At 51.1% G+C, this 26,117-nt stretch overlaps 1 protein-coding gene across 1 annotated transcript; it reads right to left on the bottom strand.

The window, feature by feature from the left end:
• Positions 1 to 200: 200 nt before the first annotated feature.
• Positions 201 to 22,475, bottom strand: LOC135884766 (protein PML-like). Its single transcript, XM_065412308.1, has 8 exons — positions 22,431 to 22,475; positions 19,765 to 20,243; positions 18,208 to 18,788; positions 11,649 to 11,674; positions 7,733 to 7,979; positions 2,689 to 2,741; positions 1,678 to 1,816; positions 201 to 970 (listed from the first exon to the last, which is right to left on the bottom strand). The coding sequence occupies exons 1-8, from the start codon at positions 22,473 to 22,475 to the stop codon at positions 201 to 203; spliced, it is 2,340 nt and encodes a 779-aa protein (XP_065268380.1).
• Positions 22,476 to 26,117: the final 3,642 nt, after the last annotated feature.

Below are 26,117 nucleotides of genomic sequence, written 5' to 3'. Positions count from 1 at the left end.
AAGCATCCCTGAAATTCGTAGTTCAGATCTATACGTGAGCTTTTAACAGGCCCTGCTCTAGATAATGTGCCAAACTGAAAATGGTGAATCTAAACTTCTTGAATTCTGGTGGAGTCTGGACCTGAGAGCTGAATGTTGCTGCTCAGCCTCATACCTGAGGTGCCATACACAGATATATTTGTCTGAGCTGTGGATGTACTTCAGTAGTCTGGCTCAGTCTTTATTGCTTGTGGCAGTTCATTTGCTGCTGCTGCTTGGTGCCCAGCTGATGGCTGTGGGCTTTGGAAATGGGCTTTGATCTTACTTAGCTTTCGGATTTTCTTCTCAGAGCTCTGCAGCCGAGAATTGAAGAATCTGCAGAACTTCTGCAGCCCTTTCTCAGGGTCCCTCACGTATAAGGTGTGGAGCTTGGAAAGGGTCATGTTGTGCATGGACAGCATCTGCACCGAAGGCTTAGTGAGAAGTTTCTCATTCAGCAATGGCTGAAGGGAAGCATAACATTCCAGATTAGAGCAGGTGAGCACAGGCCTCGGGTCCTCCACTGGATCAACCTCCAGAACTGTACACAGATCCCTTAGGGCCTTTGCATTATCCAGGGGGCTATCATCACTGAGCTGCCGCCAAATGTAAGTGTTGGCCAGGTTCTTCAGTTTGTAACTCCCAGCCTTGGGGATCTTCTCTTTAATCAGGGGCAAGATGTCTAGGAAACCAAAGACAGCTGCACTAAACTCCTCTTTCTTGCTAAGGAGATCCAGGGATTGAAACAGGACAGGAAGGGCTGGTGACCAGAGGTCATACCCTGCTAAGATGGGTTTGTGGACAGAGCAGAGGTAGCGGAATAAGGTCTTCACACCAATCTCACAGACGCCACCTTTTGAGATCAAGCCAGGCAAAGATTTCAGTGGCTGAATCAAGATGGTAAAGCTCTTTTCTTCGTCCACCACAGCCAGCTGAAGGACCTTATTCGCTGCTGGGAGTGAAAAACAGAATTAGTCGAGGGAAACTAGAACATTGAGTGAGCTCCTCACCTGGTGTAACTATGGACGTCAATGGAGCTACAACTATTAACAGCAACTGGGGATCTGGCCCATTCCAATTCTCCTCATAGCCTTCTCCAAGCAGGTCACCAATGTCTGACATCCAAGTATAGCTTGCTGCATCAGGGATGCTTCAACTAACTCTTCCCATTTAGAGTATCAACTGCTATCTCTGTAGCATCGTGTTCCTGGGAAAGGGGAAAGGTGTCTCTCTGACGCTGCTATGATGGGGCATCTGAGGTGCTTGAAAAGCAGGTGCTTCCTCCCTCGAATCTGTCACTTCTGAAAGGGAATGGCTGCTCCAGGAAGTCCTGTGGCCATTAACCTATAGCCCTGCATGACCATGTGGAAGGTGCACTGGCCACTTGCACCTGACCATCCTTACATAAAAATATTCATGTCCTCATGGACTTGGTGCTCCTCCCAATGGCAGAGCTGCCTCGCCATGCTGGGGAGCATATTGCACCCTAATAGGGACATGGCAGATTATACTTTCCCCAGCATGACCAGGAAGCCCCATGACATCTGGCCTGCCCCCCTCTCCCCCGATAGGGCTGTTGCTAAGTGCAGTGATCTCGCCCCAATGATTTGCAGGCAGGATTCACATTTGCCTTTGAAACAGAAATTCTCAGGATCTTACTCAAGAACTTGAGGTCGAAGAAGAGCAGTGATGCTTGTCTCGTGTCGAGTTCCTTCGGGCTGCCGGCAGGAAAGGCCAGGAGGTCTCCCTCGCTGCTCTCACAATTGACGCTGTTGATGTCGTCTGGCCGACTAGAGTCCTGGGGAAGGAAATGGTGACTTGTTGTCAAAAGCTCCTAAAGATGCCAGAGCAACAGCTCTGGAAATTCATGACCTCTAGTTCCCCCAGAATGGGCTGAGGCACTGCAAACTTACTAAGATTCTGTCTTCGCTGCAGAGTTCATTCGGATGATCGGCACCCAGGGCTGAGCTCCTGGGTTAGCCTAGCCCGGATGTGAGCAGCAAAGCCCTGCCTGGGTTACTGTGTCCTCATGGGTGCTGTGCTCCCCCGTGTGTGTCCCTAGGGCTGTGGGACCGATGGTTCTTAACACAGCAGTGAGCTAAGCTGCTCTAGGATTCTTCCCAGAGAATTGGGGAAGACCTGCTTTATCCTTCTGGGCACAAGGGGATTGTGGGAAGGCAGTGGAGGACTATCAGCACTGGAGTGGTTTAGCTGCATCCTCACTGCAAAGCAGATGGGTTACCCACCTCAGTGAAAGCAACACCTGGGCTCTACCCCCACTCCCAAGCTGGGCAAGCTAGCCTGGGTGTAAAGCACCGCTAAACTCAGTAAGGGTGTTTTGTGTGTGGACAGGATGGGGGTTGGGGCAACACCAAGGGAAGAGCCCAGGTTAACTCTGCAGGGAAGACAAACCCTTAAGTGCTTTGGTAAATCCCATTAGGTGCCTCTCTGCATCGTTAGGTGCTTAAATATCTCTGCCAATCTGGCCAGGGGCATCAAATCTCCTTTGAAAAATCAGTCTAAATGCTGAGCGCCCTACACCACATGTACAGACAGTGTCTGGTATGTTCCAGCTGAGACAGATCATACTGGAGGTTGCTCTCAGTCTCCCAGCATCTGCCCTGGATGTTGTGATGCCATAGGTGCTCTTGGGCATTATGCCGCACTCACTGTTGACTCTTCATCACTGTCATCCCCTTCAGAGCTGTCCAAACAGGGATCATCTGCAAGAGACGAAAAGGCACATCAGACCCCTGAAGGTCTCTGAGTGTGCCAGGGACTGCAGGGGTGTGTGTGCGAGACTAGGGAGTGGTGTGTGTGATAGGTGACCTTCCTTTTTCACATGGTGTACAATTAGCCTGTGGAACTCACTGCCAGAGGCGATCATTGAAACCAAGATCTTAGCAGGATTCAAAAGAAAGACTGAATATTTATATGGATTTCAATTTTGCTGCTTCTAACTTCCCTGACTGTCCCCTTGTTCTTGTATTATGAGAATGGGTGAATAGCAGCCCCCATCTACTTTCTCCATCCCATTCATGATTATGTATGTCTGTGTCACATCCCCTCTCATTCATCTCCGCTCTAAGGTGAAGAGTCCCGATCTTTTCAATCTCTCTTTCTATGGAAGTTTTTCCCTACACATAGCAAGGGAAGGGGGGTGCAGAATTAACAGAAGTTACTAGATCACAGGCTCTGGTTCTCATGGGAGACGTCAATCACCCTGACATCCGCTGGGAGAGCAATACAGTGGTGCACAGACAATCCAGCAAGTTTTTGGAAAGTGTAGGGGACAATTTCCTGGTGCAAGTGCTGGAGGAACCAACTAGGGGCAGAGCTCTTCTTGACCTGCTGCTCACAAACCGGGAAGAATTAGTAGGGGAAGCAAAAGTCGATGGGAACCTGGGAGGCAGTGACCATGAGATGGTCGAGTTCAGGATCCTGACACAAGGAAGAAAGGAGAGCAGCAGAATACGGACCCTGGACTTCAAAAAAGCAGACTTTGACTCCCTCAGGGAACTGATGGGCAGGATCACCTGGGAGAATAACATGAGGGGGAAAGGAGTCCAGGAGAGCTGGCTGTATTTTAAAGAATCCTTATTGAGCTTGCAGGAACAAACCATCCCGATGTGTAGAAAGAATAGTAAATATGGCAGGTGACCAGCTTGGCTTAACAGTGAAATCCTTGCTGATCTTAAGCACAAAAAAGAAGCTTACAAGAAGTGGAAGATTGGACAAATGACCAGGGAGGAGTATAAAAATATTGCTCAGGCATGCAGGAGTGAAATCAGGAAGGCTAAATTACACTTGGAGTTGCAGCTAGCAAGAGATGTTAAGAGTAACAGGAAGGGTTTCTTCAGGTATGTTAGCAACAAGAAGAAAGTCAAGGAAAGTGTGGGCCCCTTACTGAATGAGGGAGGCAACCTAGTGACAGAGGATGTGGAAAAAGCTCATGTACTCAATGCTTTTTTTGCCCCTGTCTTCACGAACAAGGTCAGCTCCCAGACTACAGCAATGGGCAGCACACCATGGGGAGGAGGTGACCAGCCCTCTGTGAAGAAAGAAGTGGTTCAGGACTATTTAGAAAAGCTGGATGAGCACAAGTCCATGGGGCTGGATGCGCTGCATCCGAAGGTGCTAAAGGAGTTAGCAGATGTGATTGCAGAGCCATTGGCCATTATTTTTGAAAACTCATGGCGATCGGGGGAGGTCCCGGATGACTGGAAAAGGGCTAATGTAGCGCCCATCTTTAGAAAAGGGAAGGAGAAGGATCTGGGGAACTACAGGCCAGTCAGCCTCACCTCAGTCCCTGGAAAAATCATGGAGCAGGTTCTCAAGGAATCAATTCTGAAGCACTTAGAGGAGAGGAAAGTGATCAGGAACAGTCAGCATGGATTCACCAAGGGCAAGTCATGCCTGACTAACCTAATTGCCTTCTATGATGAGATAACTGGCTCTGTGGATGACGGGAAAGCAGTGGACGTGTTATTCCTTGACTTTAGCAAAGCTTTTGATACGGTCTCCCACAGTATTCTTGCCAGCAAGTTAAAGAAGTATGGGCTAGATGAATGGACTATAAGGTGGATAGAAAGCTGGCTGGATTGTCGGGCTCAACGGGTAGTGATCAATGGCTCCATATCTAGTTGGCAGCCGGCATTTTGGGCTGTATTGGTAGGGGCATTGCCAGCAGATCAAGAGAAGTGATCATTCCCCTCTATTCAACATTGGTGAGGCCTCATCTGGAGTACTGTGTCCAGTTTTGGGCCCCACACTACAAGAAGGATGTGGAAAAACTGGAAAGAGTCCAGCAGAGGGCAACAAAAATGATTAGGGGGCTGGAGCACATGACTTATGAGGAGAGGCTGAGGGAACTGGGATTGTTTAGTCTGCAGAAGAGAAGAATGAGGGGGGATTTGATAGCTGCTTTCAACTACCTGGACAATCCTTACGTAAAAGGATAAATGGACACAAGTCAGATATTAGGAATGGCAATATACAAAAACCTATAGGAGAACACTTCAATCTCCCTGGACACACAATAGCAGATTTAAAGGTAGCCATCCTGCAGCAAAAAACCTTCAGGTCCAGACTTCAAAGAGAAACTGCTGAGCTTCAGTTCATTTGCAAATTTGACACCGTCAGTTCAGGATTAAACAAAGCCTGTGAATGGCTAGCCAACTACAAAAGCAGTTTCTCCTCCCTTGGTGTTCACACCTCAACTGCTAGAAGAGGGCCTCATCCTCTCTGATTGAACTAACCTCGTATCTCTAGACTGATTCTTGCCTGCATATTTATACCTGCCTCTGGAAATTTCCACTACATGCATCTGACGAAGTGAGTATTCACCCACGAATGCTTATGCTCCAATACGTCTGTTAGTCTATAAGGTGCCACAGGACTCTTTGTCGCTTTTTACCTGAAAGGGGGTTCCAAAGAGGATGGATCTAGACTGTTCTCAGTGGTAGCAGATGACAGAACAAGGAGTAATGGTCTCAAGTTGCAGTGGGGGAGGTTTAGGTTGGATATTAGGAAAAACTTTTTCACTAGGAGGGTGGTGAAGCACTGGAATGGGTTACCCAGGGAGGTGGTGGAATCTCCTTCCTTAGAGGTTTTTAAGGTCAGGCTTGACAAAGCCCTGGCTGGGATGATTTAGTTGGGGATTGGTCCTGCTTTGAGCAGGGGGTTGGACTAGATGACCTCCTGAGGTCCCTTCCAACCCTGATATTCTATGATTCTAAGACCAGGCTACCAGAATCTGAACAAACACCCAAGTTGGGGGATTGATTTTACTCTCACTTAAACTGGGTTTTCTGATGGTTACATGGGGGTAACTGAGAAAGTAAGCTGGCACTTGGTGTGCATCGAGATGCATACATTGCCTGGGGAAAGAGAAGAAAGAGAGCAATTCTGCACCAAGCAACAGTCCCTCGTTATTCACACCCAGTATATGCCAAAATTCTCTGGTGGAGAGAGTGGAAAAACTTAGGGCTAATAATATTAATTATAACAAAAAATTGCCTGAGATTTTCAAAGGCATCTTAAGGAAGTTAGGCATCAATGGAAGTTGTGCACCTAACTTCTTTAGGTGCCCTGGAAATTTTCACTCCTAGCTAGCAACTTGAATTCATAGTTTAAGGACAGAAGGAACCATTAGATTAACTAGTCTGACCTTCTGTATAACACAGGCCAGATAAGGTAACTGGGAGAAACTTTCTTCCACTGTAGGACCCAGCTCAGGTTAGGTATGGAGTATCCTGAGGTCAAGGGAGGCATTTGCCCACTGCAAGTTTGCTTTTTCATTTGTTTGTTTTAGGTCTCCATGGCCTGCGACTGGTAGCTGCAACTTCACAGTCTGGTGCATGCTGGGGCATCAGAGCAGAACCAGTCAGCTGTGGAATACATGAAGATACATGTGGAATCAGCTGTATGATAATGCCCTGTGTCACTGTGCCATGTCGGGCATTCAGCACATAACCCTAGGCTTGTGTCTGTGTGTGTCCGGGGCTGCATGTGTTTATTTATGGGGCTTTGCTGGGGCTAATACAACACAGTGTAGAAACATGAATGGAATTAAATCCAGTGCAGTTAAAAGGGAATAGGATCAGCAAATATATACAACTCATTTGGTTCTGTGAATAAGATCTTGAACAAGATCATAAAGTGACCATCCCTTTAGGAAATCTGTAGGGAATCAGAGGAGGTACTTTTCTAACTGTCCACCAGATGTACCTCTAATAGACTCAGACTAAGGTCAGAAGGGACCATCATGGTCATCTAGTCTGACCTCCTGCACATTGCAAGCCACAGAATCTCACCCACCCACTCCTGTAATAGACCCCTAACCTTTCGCTGAGTTACTGAAGCCCTCAAATCATGATTTAAAGACTTCAAGTTACAGAGAATCCACCATTTACACAAGTTTAAACCTGCAAGTGACCGTTCCCCATGCTGCAGAGGAAGACGAAAACCTACAGGGTCTCGGCCAATCTGATCTGGGGAAAATTCCTTCCTGACCCCAAATATGGCAATCAGTTAGACTCTGACCATGTCAGCAAGACCCATGAGGCAGATACCTGGGAAAGAATTCTCTGTAGTAACTCAGAGCCCTCCCCATCTAGTGTCCCATCACCAGCCATTGGAGATATTTGCTGCTAGCAGTCGCATATCAGTTACATGCCATTGTAGGCAGTCCCATCATACCATCCCCTTCATAAACTTATCAAGCTCAGTCTTGAAGCTGGTTAGGTTTTTTGCCCCTACTGTTCCCCTTGGAAGGCTGTTCCAAAACTTCACTCCTCTGTTGGTTAGAAACCTTCATCTAATTTCAAGCTTAAATTTATTGTTGGCCAGTTTATATCCATTTGTTCTTGTGCCCACATTGGCCCTTAACTTAAATAACTCCTCTCCCTCCCAGGTATTTATCCCTATTGATGTATTTATCAAGAGCAATCATATCTCCCCTCCACCTTCTTTTGGTTAGGTTAAACAAGACAAACTCTTTGAGTCTCCTCTCATAAGGTGGGTTTTCCATTCCTAGGATCATCCTAGTAACTCTTCTCTGCACTTGTTCCAGTCTGAATTCATCTTTCTTAAACCTGGGAGACCAGAATTGCACACAGTACTCTAGATGAGGTCTCACAGGGCCCACATTTATTTCAGGAATCTCTTTGTGGATTCACTGATGTAGATGGTCAAAGTGATCATCTCTGCCTACCTGGCTCACATGGTTCGTAGATGTTATTTTCCAGCAAGTCAGCTACTTTGGCTGCACTGAAGCTGTCAGTCACACATGAAGAGCTGCTTGCTGTTGAGGAGCTGGTCCCCGGTTGTTCCAGCAAATTCTGCTGGTGCTTCCTTGCTGATTGCTCCCATTTGCCTGCATCAGCTTCAGTCTTGATCACCTTCGCAGGGACCTCAGTTTGGACTCCTTTCCTCTTCGCTGGTAAAGACAACGACGGGGCCTAAACAATGGAAACAGATCCTTGACAGCTCATCATTTTCTGCTTGGGAATATGTATGAAAGGGTCTTTGGAGATGGCGTGGCTCTAGGTTACTTAATGTGGAGGCTAGACATATGTATTTTACACAATTTGGGATACATAATAGGAAAGGCCCTGACATACCATAACAATGGGTGATGGATGGATGGATAGACAGCAGTGGATGTTCTCAGTTCTTGGAGATGACCCCAGAAATGTGGAAAATGGGTGGCTCCTTCTGCCTCCACCCGCCAGTGGATGGAGAAGGGAGCAGCACCCAAGTCATAGTCAGTGCCAATAGCAGTATTATTTTTCTCTTTGGGGGAAAAAACCCCAAGGTAATTCAGTACAAATAACTTTGTTAATTGAAACTGAAGTTGGCAATTTAAACCCTCGCATCAGGAAATTCTGACATAAGGAGAACTTACATCTGCTTACTCGCTCCTCTGTCTCTGTTCTCAGCAAGTCACTTCATCCTCCCGGCACCCCAAATACATTTCCAATTCCCCCATCCCCTTAGAATCATAGAATACCAGGGTTGGAAGGGACCTCAGGAGGTCATCTAGTCCAACCCCCTGCTCAAAGCAGGACCAATTCCCAACTAAATCATCCCAGCCAGGGCTTTGACAAGCCGGGCCTTAAAAACCTCCAAGGAAGGAGATTCCACCACCTCCCTAGGTAAAGCATTCCAGTGCTTCACCACCCTCCTAGTGAAATAGTGTTTCCTAATATCCAACCTAGACCTCCCCCACTGCAACTTGAGACCATTGCTCCTTGTTCTGTCATCTGCCACCACTGAGAACAGCCAAGCTCCATCCTCTTTGGAACCCCCCCTCAGGTAGTTAAAAGCAGCTATCAAATCCCCCCTCATTCTTCTCTTCTGGAGACTAAACAATCCCAGTTCCCTCAGCCTCTCCTCATAAGTCATGTGCTCCAGACCCCTAATCATTTTTGTTGCCCTCCGCTGGACTCTTTCCAATATTTCCACATCCTTCTTGTAGTGTGGGGCCCAAAACTGGACACAGTACTCCAGATGAGGCCTCACCAATGTCACATAAAGGGGAACGATCACGTCCCTCGATCTGCTGGCAATGCCCCTACTTATACAGCCCAAAATGCCATTAGCCTTCTTGGCAACAAGAGCACACTGTTGACTCATATCCAGCTTCTCGTCCACTGTGACCCCTAGGTCCTTTTCTGCAGAACTGCTACCTAGCCATTCGGTCCCTAGTCTGTAGCAGTGCATAGGATTCTTCCGTCCTAAGTGCAGGACTCTGCACTTGTCCTTGTTGAACCTCATCAGGTTTCTTTTGGCCCAATCCTCTAATTTGTCTAGGTCCCTCTGTATCTGATCCCTACCCTCCAGCGTATCTACCACGCCTCCCAGTTTAGTGTCATCTGCAAACTTGCTGAGAGTGCAGTCCACACCATCCTCCAGATCATTAATAAAGATATTAAACAAAACCGGCCCCAGGACCGACCCTTGGGGCACTCCGCTTGAAACCGGCTGCCAACTAGACATGGAGCCATTGATCACTACCCGTTGAGCCCAACGATCTAGCCAGCTTTCTATCCACCTTACAGTCCATTCATCCAGCCCATACTTCTTTAACTTGGTGGCAAGAATACTGTGGGAGACCGTATCAAAAGCTTTGCTAAAGTCAAGGAATAACACATCCACTGCTTTCCCCTCATCCACAGAGCCAGTTATCTCCTCATAGAAGGCAATTAGGTTAGTCAGGCACGACTTCCCCTTGGTGAATCCATGCTGACTGGAATCCATTAAATAGTTTGTGAGCCCATTAGTGACCCTCACTTTCTTCTCTGCTTCTGACAGGGTCCTGATGGCTTCAGAACAGCGGTCTATATACGTAGGGAGGCCATGCATGTAAGAGATGTCTAGTAAACATGCTCATTTGGAGACACCGTACCCATGTGCTTCCTTTATATTACATATGTTGAGTAAAGAGCCAAAGACACAACAAAATCCCCTTGCCAAGTCTCAGTTAGGGAACCGTACATATGCACCTGTACATCCCAAGCATTTGCTAACATTAGAATCTGGAATATTTACATGGCCTGTGTTTTGATGCCTCAAGGCTCAATGTCTTTCCTACACCCTATCATGTAAGGTGGCGGGGTTAGGGGTGGCATGGGAAGGGCAAGGAGGACAGTGAGGCCCTTCCTGCAGCCCTTCCTCATGTTGGTGAGTTCTTACTCACATCAGCAGTCCCATTGGTGATAATGCTACTGATCTCCTTTGTAAAGTTCTTTTGAGATCTACTGATGAAAAGTGCTAGATAAGTCTGACAGGGTGTATCAACCCCACACTGGCAAGGTGAGGGTTAACAATCTGCTTTGGGCCCAAGAGGCCACGCCCCCTCATCCTTTCTGGGCATGCTCCCAGTAGAGATAGTATCCCCCCCTGGGGAGGAGGAGGGATAGCTCAGTGGTTTGAGCATTGGCCTGCTTAACCCAGGGTTGTGAGTTCAATCCTTGAGGGGACCATTTAGGGATCTGGGGCAAAAATCTGTCTGGGGATTGGTCCTGCTTTGAGCAGGGGGTTGGACTAGATGACCTCCTGAGGTCCCTTCCAATCCTGATATTCTATGATTCAAAAGGGAGCAGCACAACGCAGTCTGGGCTCACTGAGGAGGAGAGCAGCTGTGTGCTGCAGTCTCCTCCCAGGAAACCGCCAGGACTCCCAGCTGCTGGGGCCGAGCCGCCTAGTCAGTCGGCCGTGGGAACCAAAGCGGATGACTTGCTATTACCAGCGGAGGAGCTGCCCCAGATGGACCAGTGCGATCACGAGAGATACCCCAGAGATGATGCTGGAGGAAATGAGATGAGGGCAGGAAGCAACCCAGGGTATGAGCTTAGAGATATTGGGCCTGAGCTCTGTGCTAGGCTACCTGGTTTTAAAGGGCCCCGGGTCAGAACGTGGTGGAGTAGAGTCAGAACGTGGTGGAGTAGAGTGGGCCCTGGTTCCCTTACCCTCCAGACTCTCACCACAGGGCGATAACATCATGAGGAAAAGAGGCCCCTTGAACTCTCACAACACGGCGATAACGCCACAAGGTGAAGCAGCCCCTTGAACTCTCACCACAGGACGATAATGACACGAGGCGAAGTCGCCCCTTAGACTATCACCACAGGATGATAACGCCATGAGGCGAAGTGTCCCATTGTACTCCCAGCCACGGGGCGATAACGCCGTGAGCCGAAGCAGCCCCTTGGACTCTCACCATAGGGCAATAATGCCACAAGACGAAGCAGCACCTAGAACCCCCACTATTGGGTGCTATATCCTGGAGCATCACCATTGGATGGTGCTGTCAGCCCAGTTCACCCAACCAACCACCTGAGAATAAGAGCTAGAGATTAATATTTTATTGGTTTACGTGTCCACCAATATGTATGTGCGATCGAACCTTGAGGCAGAGCAAAGGGATGGAACTGAGGGAACAATCGGACCTTAGATTAAAATTGCTGTATTAAAAACAAGACAAGGCAAGAGGAGCATGTATATCAACCAACCCTCCATTCCAGCCAATGATCCTGGGAACTGAGCTTGGATTCCTGCCACAGGTGCAGGGAATGCTGCATGGGCTGATCCCCACCTCTGTCAGAACAAGCACAAAACTGTCTTACCTTGCTGGAATTATCTGGGGCAGCTTCTAGAAAGAACAAAAAAGAATGAGTTAAGTAACAGGCCGAACCACCATTGGCATGCATGGGAACAGCAGTTCTGGCTAATAACAAAACCTAGCTCTAATATAACAGTTTTCAGTAGTACATCTCAAAGAGCTTTGCAAAAGAAGTGTCATTCTCCCTGTTTTAAAGATGGGGAAACTGAGGCACAGAGTGGCGATGTGATTTGTTCAAGATCACCCAGCAGGCTGGGGGTAGGGCCAGTAATAGAGCCAGGTCTCTTGAATCCTAGTCCAGTGCTCTATCTACTAGGCAAAGCTGCCTCCCAAAATTGCTGGTAGGAGCCCCTGCAGAATGCAGGCAGAGAGCAACTAATATGCACAACGCATTCTCAGAAAGCTGCCAAGGGCAGGACTCAAATTCACGGTACACTGGAGCTGCATGGGGTGAATGGCCATGGCATATCAGCTGCCATTATTCAAAAGCCCTAGCAACTGTCCTACATGCCTGAACATGTGCTGCTGCTCTGACTGAGTCAGCCGGCCCCACTTAATCCACTTGCCTCACACAGCCGCTCCCTGGATTAAGCAGCCATGGCACACTGGCAGAGCAGCCTACTCACTGCTCACAAGGCCCAACTAACACATTGCAGGATCGGGGCTGCACACGGGACCTGGGAGGGGCAGGCAGAGAGAACACACATCCTCACGCACTCACACACGGAGGGAGACAGCAGGCGAGCATGTATTAGGGAACTCATGAGAAAGGAATAGGTGGGGCTAGGTGTAAGGGAAGGGGGAACTTCCCCATCAGGCAGTGAGGGCCCTGAGGGGAAGGAGCCATATGGCCCCTCTCTCAAGGCCACAAGAGGCTGCTGAGGCACACAAAGGAGGAGAGGAGGAGGTGCGGAGGGTGAAGGGGAATCCAAAAGTCCAGTGGCCAGAAGCTGATGGTGCATAAACCCAGCCTAGAGATAAGGGGCAGATTTTAACAGGGAGGGTAACTGACCATTGGAAGAACTTACCAAAGGAGACAGTGGATTCTCACCCCATGAAGTCTTTACACTGAGACTGGATGGATGTCTGTCTAAAATATACACTCCAGCTCAACCATAAGCTTTGGACTGGCTGCAGGACCCCGGTGGGTTCTCTGGCCTGTGTTATACAGGCAGGTCAGACTAGATGACCATAATGGTCCTCCTGGCTTTAAAACCTATCGATGGATGCAGAGACACACCTACAATTCAATCCAGCAAGACTTCACTGGCCTGCCAGGCTATACAAGGGTGACAGACAGACAGAGCCTCAGGAACCTGTCAGGGGTAGTTGCTGCATGCTATGCAGACACATAATGAGAAACAGTCCCGGTCTGAACAGCTTCCAGCCTGACTAGACAATCCACCAGGATGAGGCAGCCCACTGGGTTTGGGGGTTGACCTGCTGTGTCCATCTGTCACTCCTGCCCCAGGGGCTGGTGGCTGCATGTGCTAGGCCTTGGCTGCCACCTCTCTCCTAGGGTCAGGAACGGTTATTTCCCTCATGGCTTTTTGATGAGATGACTATTCTGATTCCTGCAGTAATCTAAGGAGAGGTCTTGCTCACGCTCCATTGTAACTCGGATACTGGCACGGAAGCTGATTCCAGCAGAACACTGAGATGACGTCATTGTAGTACTAGTGTTATGCAGAGGCCCCTTGATGCTAGGTGCTGTACAAACACATGGTGAACGACCGTCTCTGCCCCAAAAGACTGACAAAGGCAGTGCTGTTATCCCCTCTGTACTGAGGAGGAACTAAGGCACAGAGAGATTAGGTGCAATGCCCAGGCTCGCCCAGAGAGAACTGAGCCCAGGTCACCTTAGTCTTCCTTATACACAAGGCCATCCTTTCTCCTTAGTGACATTCGCTTTTCAGGGACATAAGGGGAAAGGAAACATGCAGCGTCCAACTCTGGCAATTATCAAAGCACCAGGAAATCGAGAGGACCAGTAAGGGGAACATTAATACTTCTTCTTTTTGGAAGCAGCTGTAGTCAGGCCCTGGCTTCTGCGCTTGTGTCGCTTGCCTCTGCCATGATCCATCGATGTGCCGGTTCCTGTCCCAGCCTCCTCTCCTGCCTGTTTGCAGGAGTGAACAGGCTGGGGTTGGACAGGTGGTTTGGTGGAGGAGGTGGATGCCCGGGGAGGAGGGGAGATGGAGTGGCTGCTGGAGAGATGGGCAATGGGTGCTGCTGGGAGCAGGTAGACACTGCCCTCTGGGGTGTCAGGAAGGAACAGGTCCAGCAGGTCCGAGGGCAGTGATGGTACTGACAAGCCCATGGTCTCAGGGAGGGGTGGGCTCCCTGGGCCGGGAGGGGCTGGAGGAGGCTGCTGCATGGCTTGCCACCAGCTAGTGGTCTCCTGCAGAAAGGGGATCAAGGCCGAGGTGAGGGTGTGGAGGGAGCGGGAGATGGACGTGACCCCACGCAACATTGACAGCAGGTGCCTGTTTGTGCTTTGCTGTCCTTTCAGGATGCTGCTGCCTAACACCAGGAGGCGGTCTGCCTGGCTCACACTGGCCCTGGGCCGGGCCGCTAAATCCCCATGCTTGGAGGCCAGCGGGCCCTGTATCCCCCCACGGACACTCGGGATTTCCACCTCAGCACTTGCGAGCTGCCTGGAGGCGTTCTCCTCCTCCCCATTCCTTCGTGCCTGGGCTGGTGGAGTGGTCGGTAGCACTGCAGAGCCATCACCCCGGTTAGCTGGACAGACATCTCCTTCTCCATCCTCGGGTGGGCGGGGCTCAGCCTGGGAGCTGGGGGGACACATGGGGTCCTCATGGGAGAACAGCCCTTCACTGTCATTGGCAGGGAGGTGTCTCTGCTGGTGGGAAGCCTCTGGAGGATGCAGAGGCTCAAGGCTGAGTGTCACAGTGCTCTTGTCCTCCGACGGGGGAGCCCGTTGGGGAGCAGAGATACCTGTGGGAGGGGGACATAGGAGGGAGAATCAGGAGCTGAAGGGCTGCCTGCTCCATGGGACCAGGGACCAATTCAACAGAGCAGATCGTAGGGTTCACGGGCATCTGCTCGCACAGGTAGTAGCACTGTGGACGGGGGAGGAGAGTAGATTAGGTGGAGATTCCTTCCTGGAAACCCCAGCCATGTGGGGCAGTCTCTTTCCAGTTGGCTACAGCAGGGGTCTTCTGAGGACCTCCTTGAAATGCCTGCCCCCAGCTCTGTGCCCTGGACCCCAAGAGGAAGGATGAACAGAGTTGCAGGCTATGCCAGTGGTGCCCAATCTCCCAATGCCCATTGTGGTGTCTCAAAGCATGCCCTCCAGCAAAGCCGCATTCTGGGTGGGGACATTGAGCCCCTGTGCCCCCGACCAGCTAGCCCACGACGGACCACCACACATGCCACATTTATTGCAGTGATGCTGCATGTCTGCCTTAGAGCTAGTGCCATCTGCTGCACAGCTATGCTGCTTCGTTTAGACTCCGAGGCCAGTGTCTAATCAGTGCTGCTGCTCATGGAGGTCGAGGCAGCAATGCGTGGCTCCCATGCGGAGTGTGAGACATAACAGTGCATGTAATCAAGCCCAATTGTTCCTTTGCACCAGGGTCCCCAACTGTGCTGTCTGCCTACATATGTCTCATCCCTATGTGCCTCCCTTCCTGCCCAACCAAGCGGGAAGGTCTCTCCCCCCAGTACACTCTTCTTTCATCATATGGTAAAGTGGCTATGTCCAGTAGCATCCCTGCTGCTGCCCATACACCAGGTGGCTACTACTTCCTGGCCAGACTGCCCCTTTCTGAGCACTTGTGACTGCTGTTATCTTGACCAACACATTGGGATTGAACCAGGAACCGCCAGAGCTAAAAGCATGAGTTCACTAACTGGAGCTGTAACAGACATATCTCCTGTGCACTGGGCATAGATAGAGGCTTTGTCACACCCACCTACCAGTGGGTTAAACACACTCCCCTGGAGAGGGGCCAAGACCCATCCCTAGTGGGCAGTGCTCAGTGTGTATTTTCTGAAGCCCTTATACAGCCAAACTGACATCTTGAAAACTGGCATCACATTCAGTGCAACCAAAGGAGAGCACTCATGCCTGAAGACTCTGGCCTTAGCCCTTATTTTTGCTTAGCAAGTCATTCCAGAACCAGCAGTATCTTTGCTATTCATCAGTACTCACTGAAGAGTCTGGACAAACACATTTCAGATCACAGATTGTTCACCAATGTTTCACTTTGACTAGTCACTGTTCATGATTCTTGCTGTATGATTATTCACCTAACCCTTTTCACTCCCTGATTGAATAACTGAGTATAACAAGTAAGGAACTTCCCTCTTTCCAGCACTGTTTTTCAGACAACAATTCATTAGAGTGGAAGTTCAGGGCTGTCAAACACCCAGCTATTTTTCAGATGCTCACAGATAATGCGCCCTCACCAGCCAGTGAATGCAGCTTAATGTTTGGGTTAGAGGAAATATTGGCAAATCCTTTCTTTTACTATTCAGCCTACTCTAGTGAATGACCATGGTAAGCAGATAATGTTGATGGTGTGGGGAAACTGGGTGATCACTAGGGCTGTCAAGCGATTAAAAAAAATTAATCGTGATTAATCACGCTGATAAACAATAACAGAATACCATTTATTTAAATATTTTTGGATGTTTTCTACATTTTCAAATATATTGATTTCAATTACAACACAGAATACAAAGTATATAGTGCTCACTTTATATTTTTATTACAAATATTTGCACTGTAAAAAAACAAAAGAAATAGTATTTTTCAATTCCCCCATTACAAGTACTGTAGTGCAATCTCTTTATCATGAAAGTTGAACTTACAAATGTAGAATTATGTACACAAAAATAACTGCATTCAAAAACAAAGCTTTACAGCCTACAAGTCCACTCAGTCCTACTTCAGTCAATCACTCAGACAAACAAGTTAGGTTACAATTTGCAGGAGATAATGCTGTCCGCTTCTTGTTTACAACATCACCTGAAAGTGAGAACAGGCGTTCGCATGGCACTATTGTAGCTGGTGTCGCAAGATATTTACGTGCCAGATGCTCTAAAGATTCATATGTCCCTTCATGCTTCAACACCATGCTTCCAGAGGACACGTGCCCATGCTGATAATGGGTTCTGCTCAATAACGATCCAAAGCAGAGTGGACCAACGCATGTTAATTTTCATCCTCTGAGACAGATGCCACCAGCAGAAGGATTTTTTATTTTTTTTTGGTGTTTCGGGTTCTGTAGTTTCCACATCTGAGTATTGCTCTTTTAAGACTTCTGAAAGCATGCTCCACACCTCGTCCCTCTCAAATTTTGGATGGCACTTCAGATTCTTAAACCTTGGGTCGAGTGCTGTAGCTATTTTTAGAAATCTCACATTGGTACCTTCTTTGCGTTTTGTCAAATCTGCTGTGAAAGTGTTCTTAAAATGAACATGTGCTGGGTCATCATCTGAGATTGCTATAACATGAAATATATGGCAGAATGGGGGTAAAACGGAACAGGAGACATACAATTCTCCCCCAAGAAGTTCAGTCACAAATGTAATTAATACATTTTTTTAACGAGCATCATCAGCATGAAAGCATGACCTCTGGGATGGTGACCGAAGCATGAAGGGGCATATGAATGTTTAGCATATTTGGAACGTAAATACCTTGCAATGTCGGTTACAAAAGTGCCATGCAAACGCCTGTTTTCACTTTCAGGTGACATCGTAAATCAGAAGCATGCAGCAGTATCTCTCATAAATGTATACAAACTTGTTTTTCTTAGCAATTCACTGAACAAGAAGTAGGACTGAGTGGACTTGTAGACTCTAAAGTTTTACATTGTTTTGCTTTTGAGTGCAGTTATGTAACAAATGAAAAACCTACATTTGTAATTTACACTTTCACAATAAAGATATTGCATTACAGTACTTGTATGAGGTGAGTTGAAAAATACTATTTCTTTTATCATTTTTACAGTGAAAATATTTGTAATAAAAATAATATAAAGTGAGCACTGTATACTGTATTCTATGTTGTAATAGAAAACAATATATTTGAAAATGTAGAAAAACATCCAAAAATATTTAATAAATTTCAATTGGTATTCTATTGTTTAACAGTGCAATTAATCACGATTAATTTTTTTAAATCGTGATTAATTTTTTTGAGTTAATCGCGTGAGTTAACTGCAATTAATTGCCAGCCTTAGTGATCACTAATTCATAGGCCAGAAGAGACCATGATGATCATCTAGTCTGGTTACCTGCATAACACAGGCCAGGGCATTTCACAGACAGGCTGTAGAATTGATGCTCATCTTCTATTTTGACGTCTGCCCGCCCGCCTACCTCCCTCCCTCCCTCTGAGGCAATATGCTCCATCCTCACTCTTCAAACTGACCCAACTTACAACACTAAAAGAGCAATTAAAAGCTCCATCATGCAGTCACACGTGAAAGGGTCACCAGCCCCACTCCATCCCATGCTGGCGGTAGCCAGAGGTAACGACCACAACCACCACCTCACAGACATGTGTCAAGTCTGTGAAAGTGTCTTACCTCTCTCCCCAGTCACTCTTTCAAACAGAGCCTGGAGTCTGGCTTTACACTTGGCGAAGCCTCCAGCCTGGACACTGGCTCCCACGGCCAGGGGCTGCAGCTTCCTGAGCTCCTCCAGTGACCCCTTGATGAAGGAGTGCAGGTCCATCACCTCCTGGTCCGACGCATAGAGATGCATCTTCTCCACCAGCTGCTTGCTGGCCCCCATCCTCTTGAGCACGGCTTCTGTCTGCTGCAGCTTCCCCTCCAGCTCCTCGTTCCCCAGGTGGTGCTGCCCCTCCACCATCTCCAGCAGCTCCTGCTCCTTCTCTCGGATCAGCTGCACCATCTGCTCAACTCTCTTTCGGATCAGCTCCTGGGTTTCATTCCTCACCTGGTCCAGGTGGTCAGCTTTGCTCTTCAGATTACAATAGGCATCTTGGAAGAGTTCCTCCTTCTTCTTCAGCTCTTCGCTCACGCTCCCCAGCTCCTGCTGCCTCTGCTGGATTTCCACCTTGATATCACAGTGCTTGCCTGTGTGCCGGCTGTCCAGCAGGGCACAGATGCAGCAGATCGGTTTTTGGCAGTCTCTGCAGTAGATGCTGTTGATGAAAGTACAATTTAGAGCAGTCATTTAAACGACTCTTACCCCATTCTGCTGGTGGCCTTATCAAACCCTTCCCAGAGCCAGTCCTCCTTCGTCTAAGGGAAGTATGGGAAAGTGGCCAAGGATATCGAATAGTAGAGCCATTATGCCCGGCAGTGAGTGACTTGGGATGTCTGGCTGTGCTGGGTTTCAACTGACAGTTCAGATAAAGGCCTTCATTTCTTCCCTCCTTATATTGCTCCCTGCTGGGGAGTTCAGATCATTCCCCAGGCAGAGCACCCCTTCTCTTCCCACAACCCACTCCCCCAGCAACATCCTTAACTAGGAGAGAGCCTGCCTGATTCCCAGCCACCTCTCCCTCCTATGACTGACTGAACAGCTCTGCGTTGACATTCTCATTCCTCCCTCCGACTTCCTCTTTGCCAATCTGCGTCTGCTTGCTAAAGAAAATGGACCAGATCCCAGCTGGGGTAAATCACTGCAGTTAAAGAGGCGAGGCCCATTGATACCAGCTGGCCCAATATGATTTGTCACCCAACAGTGACTGCCACAGGGTGGTGGGCCCCTTTAAATGATGTAGATCCAGTGCCCTGTGCTAGAACAGGTGCTCCCAGCTTGGCCAGTTAAGAGGGCAGGGCAGGGCAGCAGCTGGGGCTGTGAAGAGCCAGGCTGTCAAGAGGGAAGGGGGAGCAGGAGCAGAGCGAGTCCCCTGGAGGGGTGGCAGTGGGAACCTGCTGGGGAATGGGAGCCTCTGGGACGAGAGCGGTGGGAGGTGGTGCTCAGCTAAGTGCGGACAGAAGAATCCTGCAACAGGCCCTGAAGCAGGAAGGACTGACCAAGGCACGGGGCTGGGAGCTGGAGCCCAGGCTGGGCTGAGGAACTGTTTTGCCTACATATGAAAAAGAAAGCTGGTCCTGGAAAGAGACTTTGGGTGCAACTGCACGGAAAACAGATCAGGTTGTGAACATTACCTCAGCATCTGGTTTGCATGGGTTGGATTGGGACAGGACACGTTACTGAACTTCCTGGAACCAACAAGAAACTCCCTGGCAGATCCCACCTTGAGATCCCTCACCGCCTTGGCCTCATGGCTCTCTCGCTTTAGATACCTCTGGTGGGTCTCAAAGCACTTGACACAAAGGAACTCCTCGCAGTCAGAGCACCAGAACTCTCCCTCTTGCCCACAGTTGTCACAGACCAGGTCATTGCCTTTGACGATCTTCTGGTAGGTGCTCAGCTTGGCCTGCAGATTGGCGAAGAGCAGGTTGTCCTGGTCTGGGATCCCACTGGCTTGTGGGATGGGAGCGCGGCAGATGGGGCACTGGCCAACAGGCTTGTTCTCTTCCAGGCAGTTGGCGCACAAGGTGTGAAGGCAGGACAGGAGCTTAGGATTTCTGGGTTCTTTCCAGCATCCCTGGCAGAGCAGGAACTGGAATTCTTCCTCCATCGCCTTTGGAAAGGAGAGAGATTGAGGCCTGGGGTTACCAGTGCTGTATGGCTCTGTTTTGCAGCCCAGCGAGGGAGGCAACACATGCTATATGCAGGCAACTTGATGGGCCAGGTCCTGGACCCCATTGAGGGTGCTTTCCCACTGCTGCTCTGGTGGCACAGAGCAAGTCGCATGCTCTTGGGGGTGTGAGGTGACCCTATGTCACCCCCTATCCCAGCCTCAGCATAGGGGGCATGGCATGGAGGAGACAGAGGAAAAGTACCTTTTACTTTCTCAGCTGGGTATCATCCCAAGAAACCCCTCCCTCTCCTACATCTGTCTCTTCCCCCCCTTCTCTCTCACCTCACTTTTCACCCCCCAGGGTGTACATTACCCCCTCCCCACCAAGCTGTCTCTCTTCTGGCAGGGCTAAGAGGGAGTGCTGCTTGGTGACTCTGGGCTGACGCTCCCTCCCCCACTGTAGATGCATCTGCCCAGCCTTGTTCCATCTCTCTAAGGTACTTATTGCACCCCTGTTATAACAATTCCTCACAACCATTGAGGCACTCACACTTACAATGGTGAGGTGGGGGATCAGTTATGTCCATTGTACAGATGGGAAACTGTGGCACAGATGCTCAAATAGGCTCTGAACTCCCCCTAGAGTCAATGGGAGTTAGGCACCTCCCTACCTTTGAGGATCTGGGCCTGAGTCATAGAATATCAGGGTTGGAAGGGACCTCAGGAGGTCATCTAGTCCAACCCCCTGCTCAAAGCAGGACCAATCCTAGGGTGACCAGACATCCCGATTTTATCAGGACTGTTGCTTGTTTGTCCCGTAAACATCACAAACAAGCAATTTTGCCCTCCGCTCCAGCGCACAGGCAGAGCCTGGAGGGGCTCTCGCCCGCCCCCCGCCCCGACTCTGCCCCCCGCCCCCTCCTTTGCCCATTGGATCCCTCCCCAAATCCCCGCCCTGGCCCCGCCTCTTCCCCAAGCATGCGGCATTCCTCCTCCCTCCCAGGCTTGCTGATCAGCTGTATGGCAGCGCAAGCCTGGAGGGAGGGGGTGGCCTTAGTAGAGCTGGTGAGTGCGAGCTCCGGCACCAGGTGGGCAAGGGGGCTGCTCCCCCAGGAGGGAGATGGGGGGGGCTCAGCTCAGGACCTGAGTGCAAAGCAGCCAGCACCTCCACACAAAGGAGCTCCCAAAGGCTGCGGGAAGGGCAGGGGCAGGAGTAGGAGCCCGGCCAAGGCACACAGGGTCAGGGGTGACCGGGCAAAGGCCTTGACCCCCGCGGGGGCGGGCTGCAGCACTGCGGGGCAGGAGCTGCGACGAGCAACCGGCTCCTTGTCTCTGCCAGGCCCGCCTCAGGCGCCGGCTCCAGCCTGCCCGGGGCGTGGCGTGCGGAGCTCGAGCCCAGGATGGAGGAAGAGGAAGAAGAGGGGCTGAACCACAGGCCCAGGTGACTGGGGGCGCATCTGACCCCGCTCCCGCATCCCCCAGCGCAGAGCAGCGCCCTGCCGGGCAGCTCGGAGCCCAGGCTGGGCCCGGAAGCGAGGGGATGGGGGAGCGAGATGGGGCTGTGCCACTGGCAGCGGGGGGACACTCCGGCAGTTTTTTTTCCCTTTTGCTCCGCCCCCGCGTCCCGATATTTCATCTTTGTCATCTGGTCACCCTAACCAATCCTCAACTAAATCATCCCAGCCAGGGCTTTGTCAAGCAACTTGCTAAGGTCCCATGGGGAACCTGTGGTGGGCACCAGGAATAGAACCCAAGTCTCCTGATACACAGGCTAGCACTCAAACCACTGGGCCACCCTTCTTCTCCACAAGGGCATGCTGAAGAAGCAGCCCACAAAAGTCCTGGGCGGAGCTGGGTAACTGGCAGGCACCCCCAGCTGCAAGCAGGAGACTCCACAGAGCTGTGAGATCCTCCCCACTTCCAGGTTGTCTCTCACTTCCCCTGCCCCCTTTGATGCCTTATTCCCCCTTTGCCCAGCCACTTCCCCTGCTGCATGGTCACTATTGTCATGCTAACCTCCCATGTGTCCTGGACGCAGTACCACCTGCAGTGGGGAGGCGGGGTCCTCAGGCATCTCCCCGCCTCCTACACATCTTGCTGCTCCTCGTTTTCCTTTTGCATGTAGCAGATGTCACTAAACATCCCAGCCAGTCCCTCAGGAAGATCCGACCATCGCAATAAGCTCACCTGGGTCTGCAGGCTGCCTGGGCTCCCCTGGGACAAGAGAGCCATAGTCCACGAGGCCCTGCCTCTATCAGAACTGTACCTGCGGGATCTGGGCACTCCTTTGCTGAGTAATTGCTTCAGCAGGTTCTGGCTGGTAAGTTTCGATTTCTGAGAAGGGAAAATAACCCCTCTTCCTGTTTCTGGCCTGTAGTGAGTCCCTTTCCCTGTGCAGCCGCCTCCTGCCCTGCCCTCTGGTGATCATTCTGAGAACACCCGGCCCTCCCAGAGACAGAGCTTCTCAGAGAGATAATGAGCCTGAGGCCATGCATGTTGGGTCTGGATCCAGGCCTGAGCTTTCCAAAGCTCCATCAGCATTTGGGGGTTGAGCCTCTCAGAAAAGACTTTAACTTACAGTTAAGAGGCCTAATTCACTGCCCCATTTCTGCTCCAGGTCCCCATTGGCAGAGAGGGGAGGTGCCGCTGGGCAAGCTGCCTGCAGTACTCACTCCATGCATGGCTGCGAGTGGGCGGGACAGCTGCTAATGTGGACCGATTCCTAGGGTTACCATATATCCGTATTTTCCGGGACATGTCCGGCTTTTTAGTTGTTAATCATCCTCCGGGAGGATTTTTTAAATATATAAAAACGTCCGGAAAATACGGACGTATGATAACCCTACCCACTGCCCCTCTCTCCTCTTGGGGTGTCAGCTCGCTGCAGCCTGCGGATTGCAACTCCTCCTCCCCCCAGTGCTGCTGCAGAGCGGTGGCGTCTCTGCAGCCAACTGGGGGTGCGGGGGGGACGGGACCTGCGGCCGCTTCTCCCTCCTCCAAGCATCCCCCGCGGCTCTGGCAGAGCCTCAGTCTCCCCCCTCCACCCCGGCCGTGCAAGGAGCCCCCCCGCCAGTGGTCCATGCAGCCGGGGCTGCCTCCCCACCGTGGAGCGCAGGGGAAAGTTTCTCGGCGTGCAGCAGCAGCTCTCGGGAGCCTGAGCTCCCTCCCCCCGGGAAGGGCCCGCGCTGCAGCGCCTCCCGCAGCCTCGCCGGGTCCGGATGGGAGCGGGGTGGAGGCCCCCCTGAGCCTGGGGGCAAGGCCCGGGCCATGCACGCAGTACTTCTCTGCTCCAGCCCGGCCAGAGAGGGAGCCCGCGGCTGGGATGCAGCCTCGCAGGTGGGAGCGCGTTGGGGCTGGGATGCCCAGCTCGGGCTCGGGGGCAGGCCCGGGGCCCGAAGCAACTTCCCGCCCCCCGGCTCTGGCTGCTGCTGCGCTTGGGAAGCACCCAGCCGGGGGCGCACGGGCTGGAGAGCCGCAGGAGCCGGGAAACTTGGGGAGGAGGCGGCTGTTTCGGGTGGCTGGGAGGGAGGAGGGGGAATGTGATGTGCTCAGGGGAGGAGGCGGGGCCGGGGCGGGGATTTGGGGAAGGGGTCCAATGGGAAGGGAGGGGCGGAGTTGGGGTGGGGACTTTGGGGAAGGGGTTGGAATGGGCAGGGGCGGCTCCAGGCACCAGTGCAGCAAGCGCGTGCCTGGGGTGGCAAGCCACGGGGGACGGCCTGCCGGTCGCTGTGAGGTCCACCGGTCCCGCGGTTTCGGCGGCAATTCGGCGGCGGGTACGCTGAAGCCGCAGGACCGGCAGATCACCCGCAGAAACGCCGCCTAATCCGCGTGACCGCGGACCGCCCACAGGCGTGCTGCCAAAGGTCGCCTGACTGCCGTGCTTGGGGCGGCAAAAAACATAGAGCCGCCCCTGGGAATGGGGGCGGGGAAGGGGTGGAGTTGGGGCAGGGGTGGAGTTGGGGCAGGGGTGGGGGCTGTGGAGTGTCCTCTTTTTTCAGTGTTCAAATATGGTAACCCTACTGATTCCACTACACCTGATTGCAGCACCCAAGGGGCCACTGTACCAGATGAGGATGTCAGTAGTGTTCCAGTCACACCCCAACATGTCTTCTCTGCAGGCGGGGCGGGAGGGAGGGGCTTGAAGGGGGTGGGGTAGAACAAGCTAAGCCCCTGTGTGCGGTTGGAATGATACAAAGGGGCTGATGTGTTTTCCATGGCACTGTTTATTTCTGTGGCATCTTTGGACCCCTTCTGTTTCTGCTTCATCTTCTGTGATTCATAAGCACCATACAAGAGATGCCCTAAGATGCAAACATACGTCATCATTTCATGGCTGCTACCAGGGTCACTGGAGATGTGTGACAAGGGGCAGGTGCTGAGGCCCACCCACTGACTGGGATTCAATCGCAGTGTAACATGCATGGAATTCGCCACACAATAACAGCTGTGCTGGGTGCCTAATGCTGCTATGGGTGCCAATGAAATCCTCACCTCCCCTTAGCACATGGCTCAGGAGCAGAGCTAGGTCTTTTATCTCACTGGGCCAGATTTCTGATCTGTTACGTCAGTGTCATCAGACCAGCTCCATCAACATTTGTGGGTACTCCTGATTAACACTAGCCTATCTTGGCCCAAGAGGGGGGGTGGGGAGGGGAATAAATCTCTTACTCTATTGCAGTTTTGCTTTCAGCCACAGTAGGGCTTTAGCCTGCTATTTAAAAGAAATCTAAAGCTTGTTTTAGGACAGGATGGTTATTTACAGAGAGCGGGGCCAGCAGAAGGGATTGTAGGAGATCAGGCCTGAAAGCACCAGTAAAAGGGCACCTCCTTGTTTATTGCAGCTTTGTAATGAATTGTTATGGGCCAAAGTGCACCTTCCTTATATAGCAAAACTCCTGATCAAGGCACTGGGCTCTTTGCTTGACTAAGGATTATAGAGTTTGCCTCTGGTGGTTTTGTGCTGCTCAAAGATTGGTGCTAAAGGCAACAATCAGGTTCCTGGCTAGGGAACCTGCCAGCCCTGCCCAGGATATACTCACATCATAGATTAGAGCAAGACATGCTCTATAGGAACGGTGGGTGTGTTTCCTTTGTCGCTTTTGCCTCACCCCTTGCCATGACACTGGTATGGAACCAGGAGGCTTACAGCTGTGTCAGCTGCCAGCTGAGTGGTCTGCTGCAGGCCTAGCTTGCTCTTGAGGATGTCTCAGCGTTGGATGGTAGGACAAGTCCTCATCTTCCTGTATCTTTTAAAAGGATTTGGTGCCAGGAGAATGGAGTCATCTATCCTTGGTGTACAGCTCATTAATTATTAATAAACATTTCTACTGTATAAGTGCCCAGAGGTCAACCACGCTGGGCCCCATCGTCCTAGACCAGGGGTCTCAAACACGCGGCACGCGTGCCACATGCGGACCGCGGGGTGATTTTGTGCGGCCCGCGAGCTCCTCGCGGTCCCCCCCGCCCTCCCCCAGCGTTTACATAGAGGGGCTCCGGCCCGACGCGGACCAGGGGAAGGGCAGGCTCCCTGCCTGCCTGCCCTGCCCCTGTGCCGGCCGGAATGTGGGGAAGGGAGGGGCACAGGGTCTGTGTATTGCTGTTGCTTCAGGCACTGCCCCCAGCAGCTCCCATTGGCCGCGGTTCCCCGTTCCCAGCCAATGGGAGCTGCTGGGGGCGGTACTAGTCCTCATGTGGCCCTCATGGTCATTTGAGTTTGAGACCCCTGTCTCAACAAAAAACAAATGATTGTTCCCCTGAGAAAGTGTGCAGAGAGAGAGTGGGAATCTCCCGCTTCCAGCATGCAGCATGAGCTCTGCAACGCATCTTGGCAGACAACAGAGCTAGAGAAATTTAAAGCCACAGTACACCAAAGTT

Source organism: Emys orbicularis, chromosome 10, assembly GCF_028017835.1.
Source record: "Emys orbicularis isolate rEmyOrb1 chromosome 10, rEmyOrb1.hap1, whole genome shotgun sequence".
Classification (NCBI taxonomy): domain Eukaryota; kingdom Metazoa; phylum Chordata; order Testudines; family Emydidae; genus Emys; species Emys orbicularis.
The sequence above is the reverse complement of the archived record's forward strand: the minus strand, read 5'-3'. Positions and strand labels throughout refer to the sequence as shown.

What these genes read in the sequence shown, in the direction of transcription:
- LOC135884766 (XM_065412308.1), bottom strand. Translation starts at nt 22,475, where the DNA reads ATGGCTCTCTTGTCCCAGGGGAGCCCAGGCAGCCTGCAGACCCAG. An exon ending in AAGAGTGACTGGGGAGAGAG is followed by an intron (nt 11,675 to 18,207) that starts GTAAGACACTTT and finishes TGTTCTTTCTAG; the next exon opens with AAGCTGCCCCAGATAATTCC. An exon ending in CTACGAACCATGTGAGCCAG is followed by an intron (nt 2,742 to 7,732) that starts GTAGGCAGAGAT and finishes CGTCTCTTGCAG; the next exon opens with ATGATCCCTGTTTGGACAGC.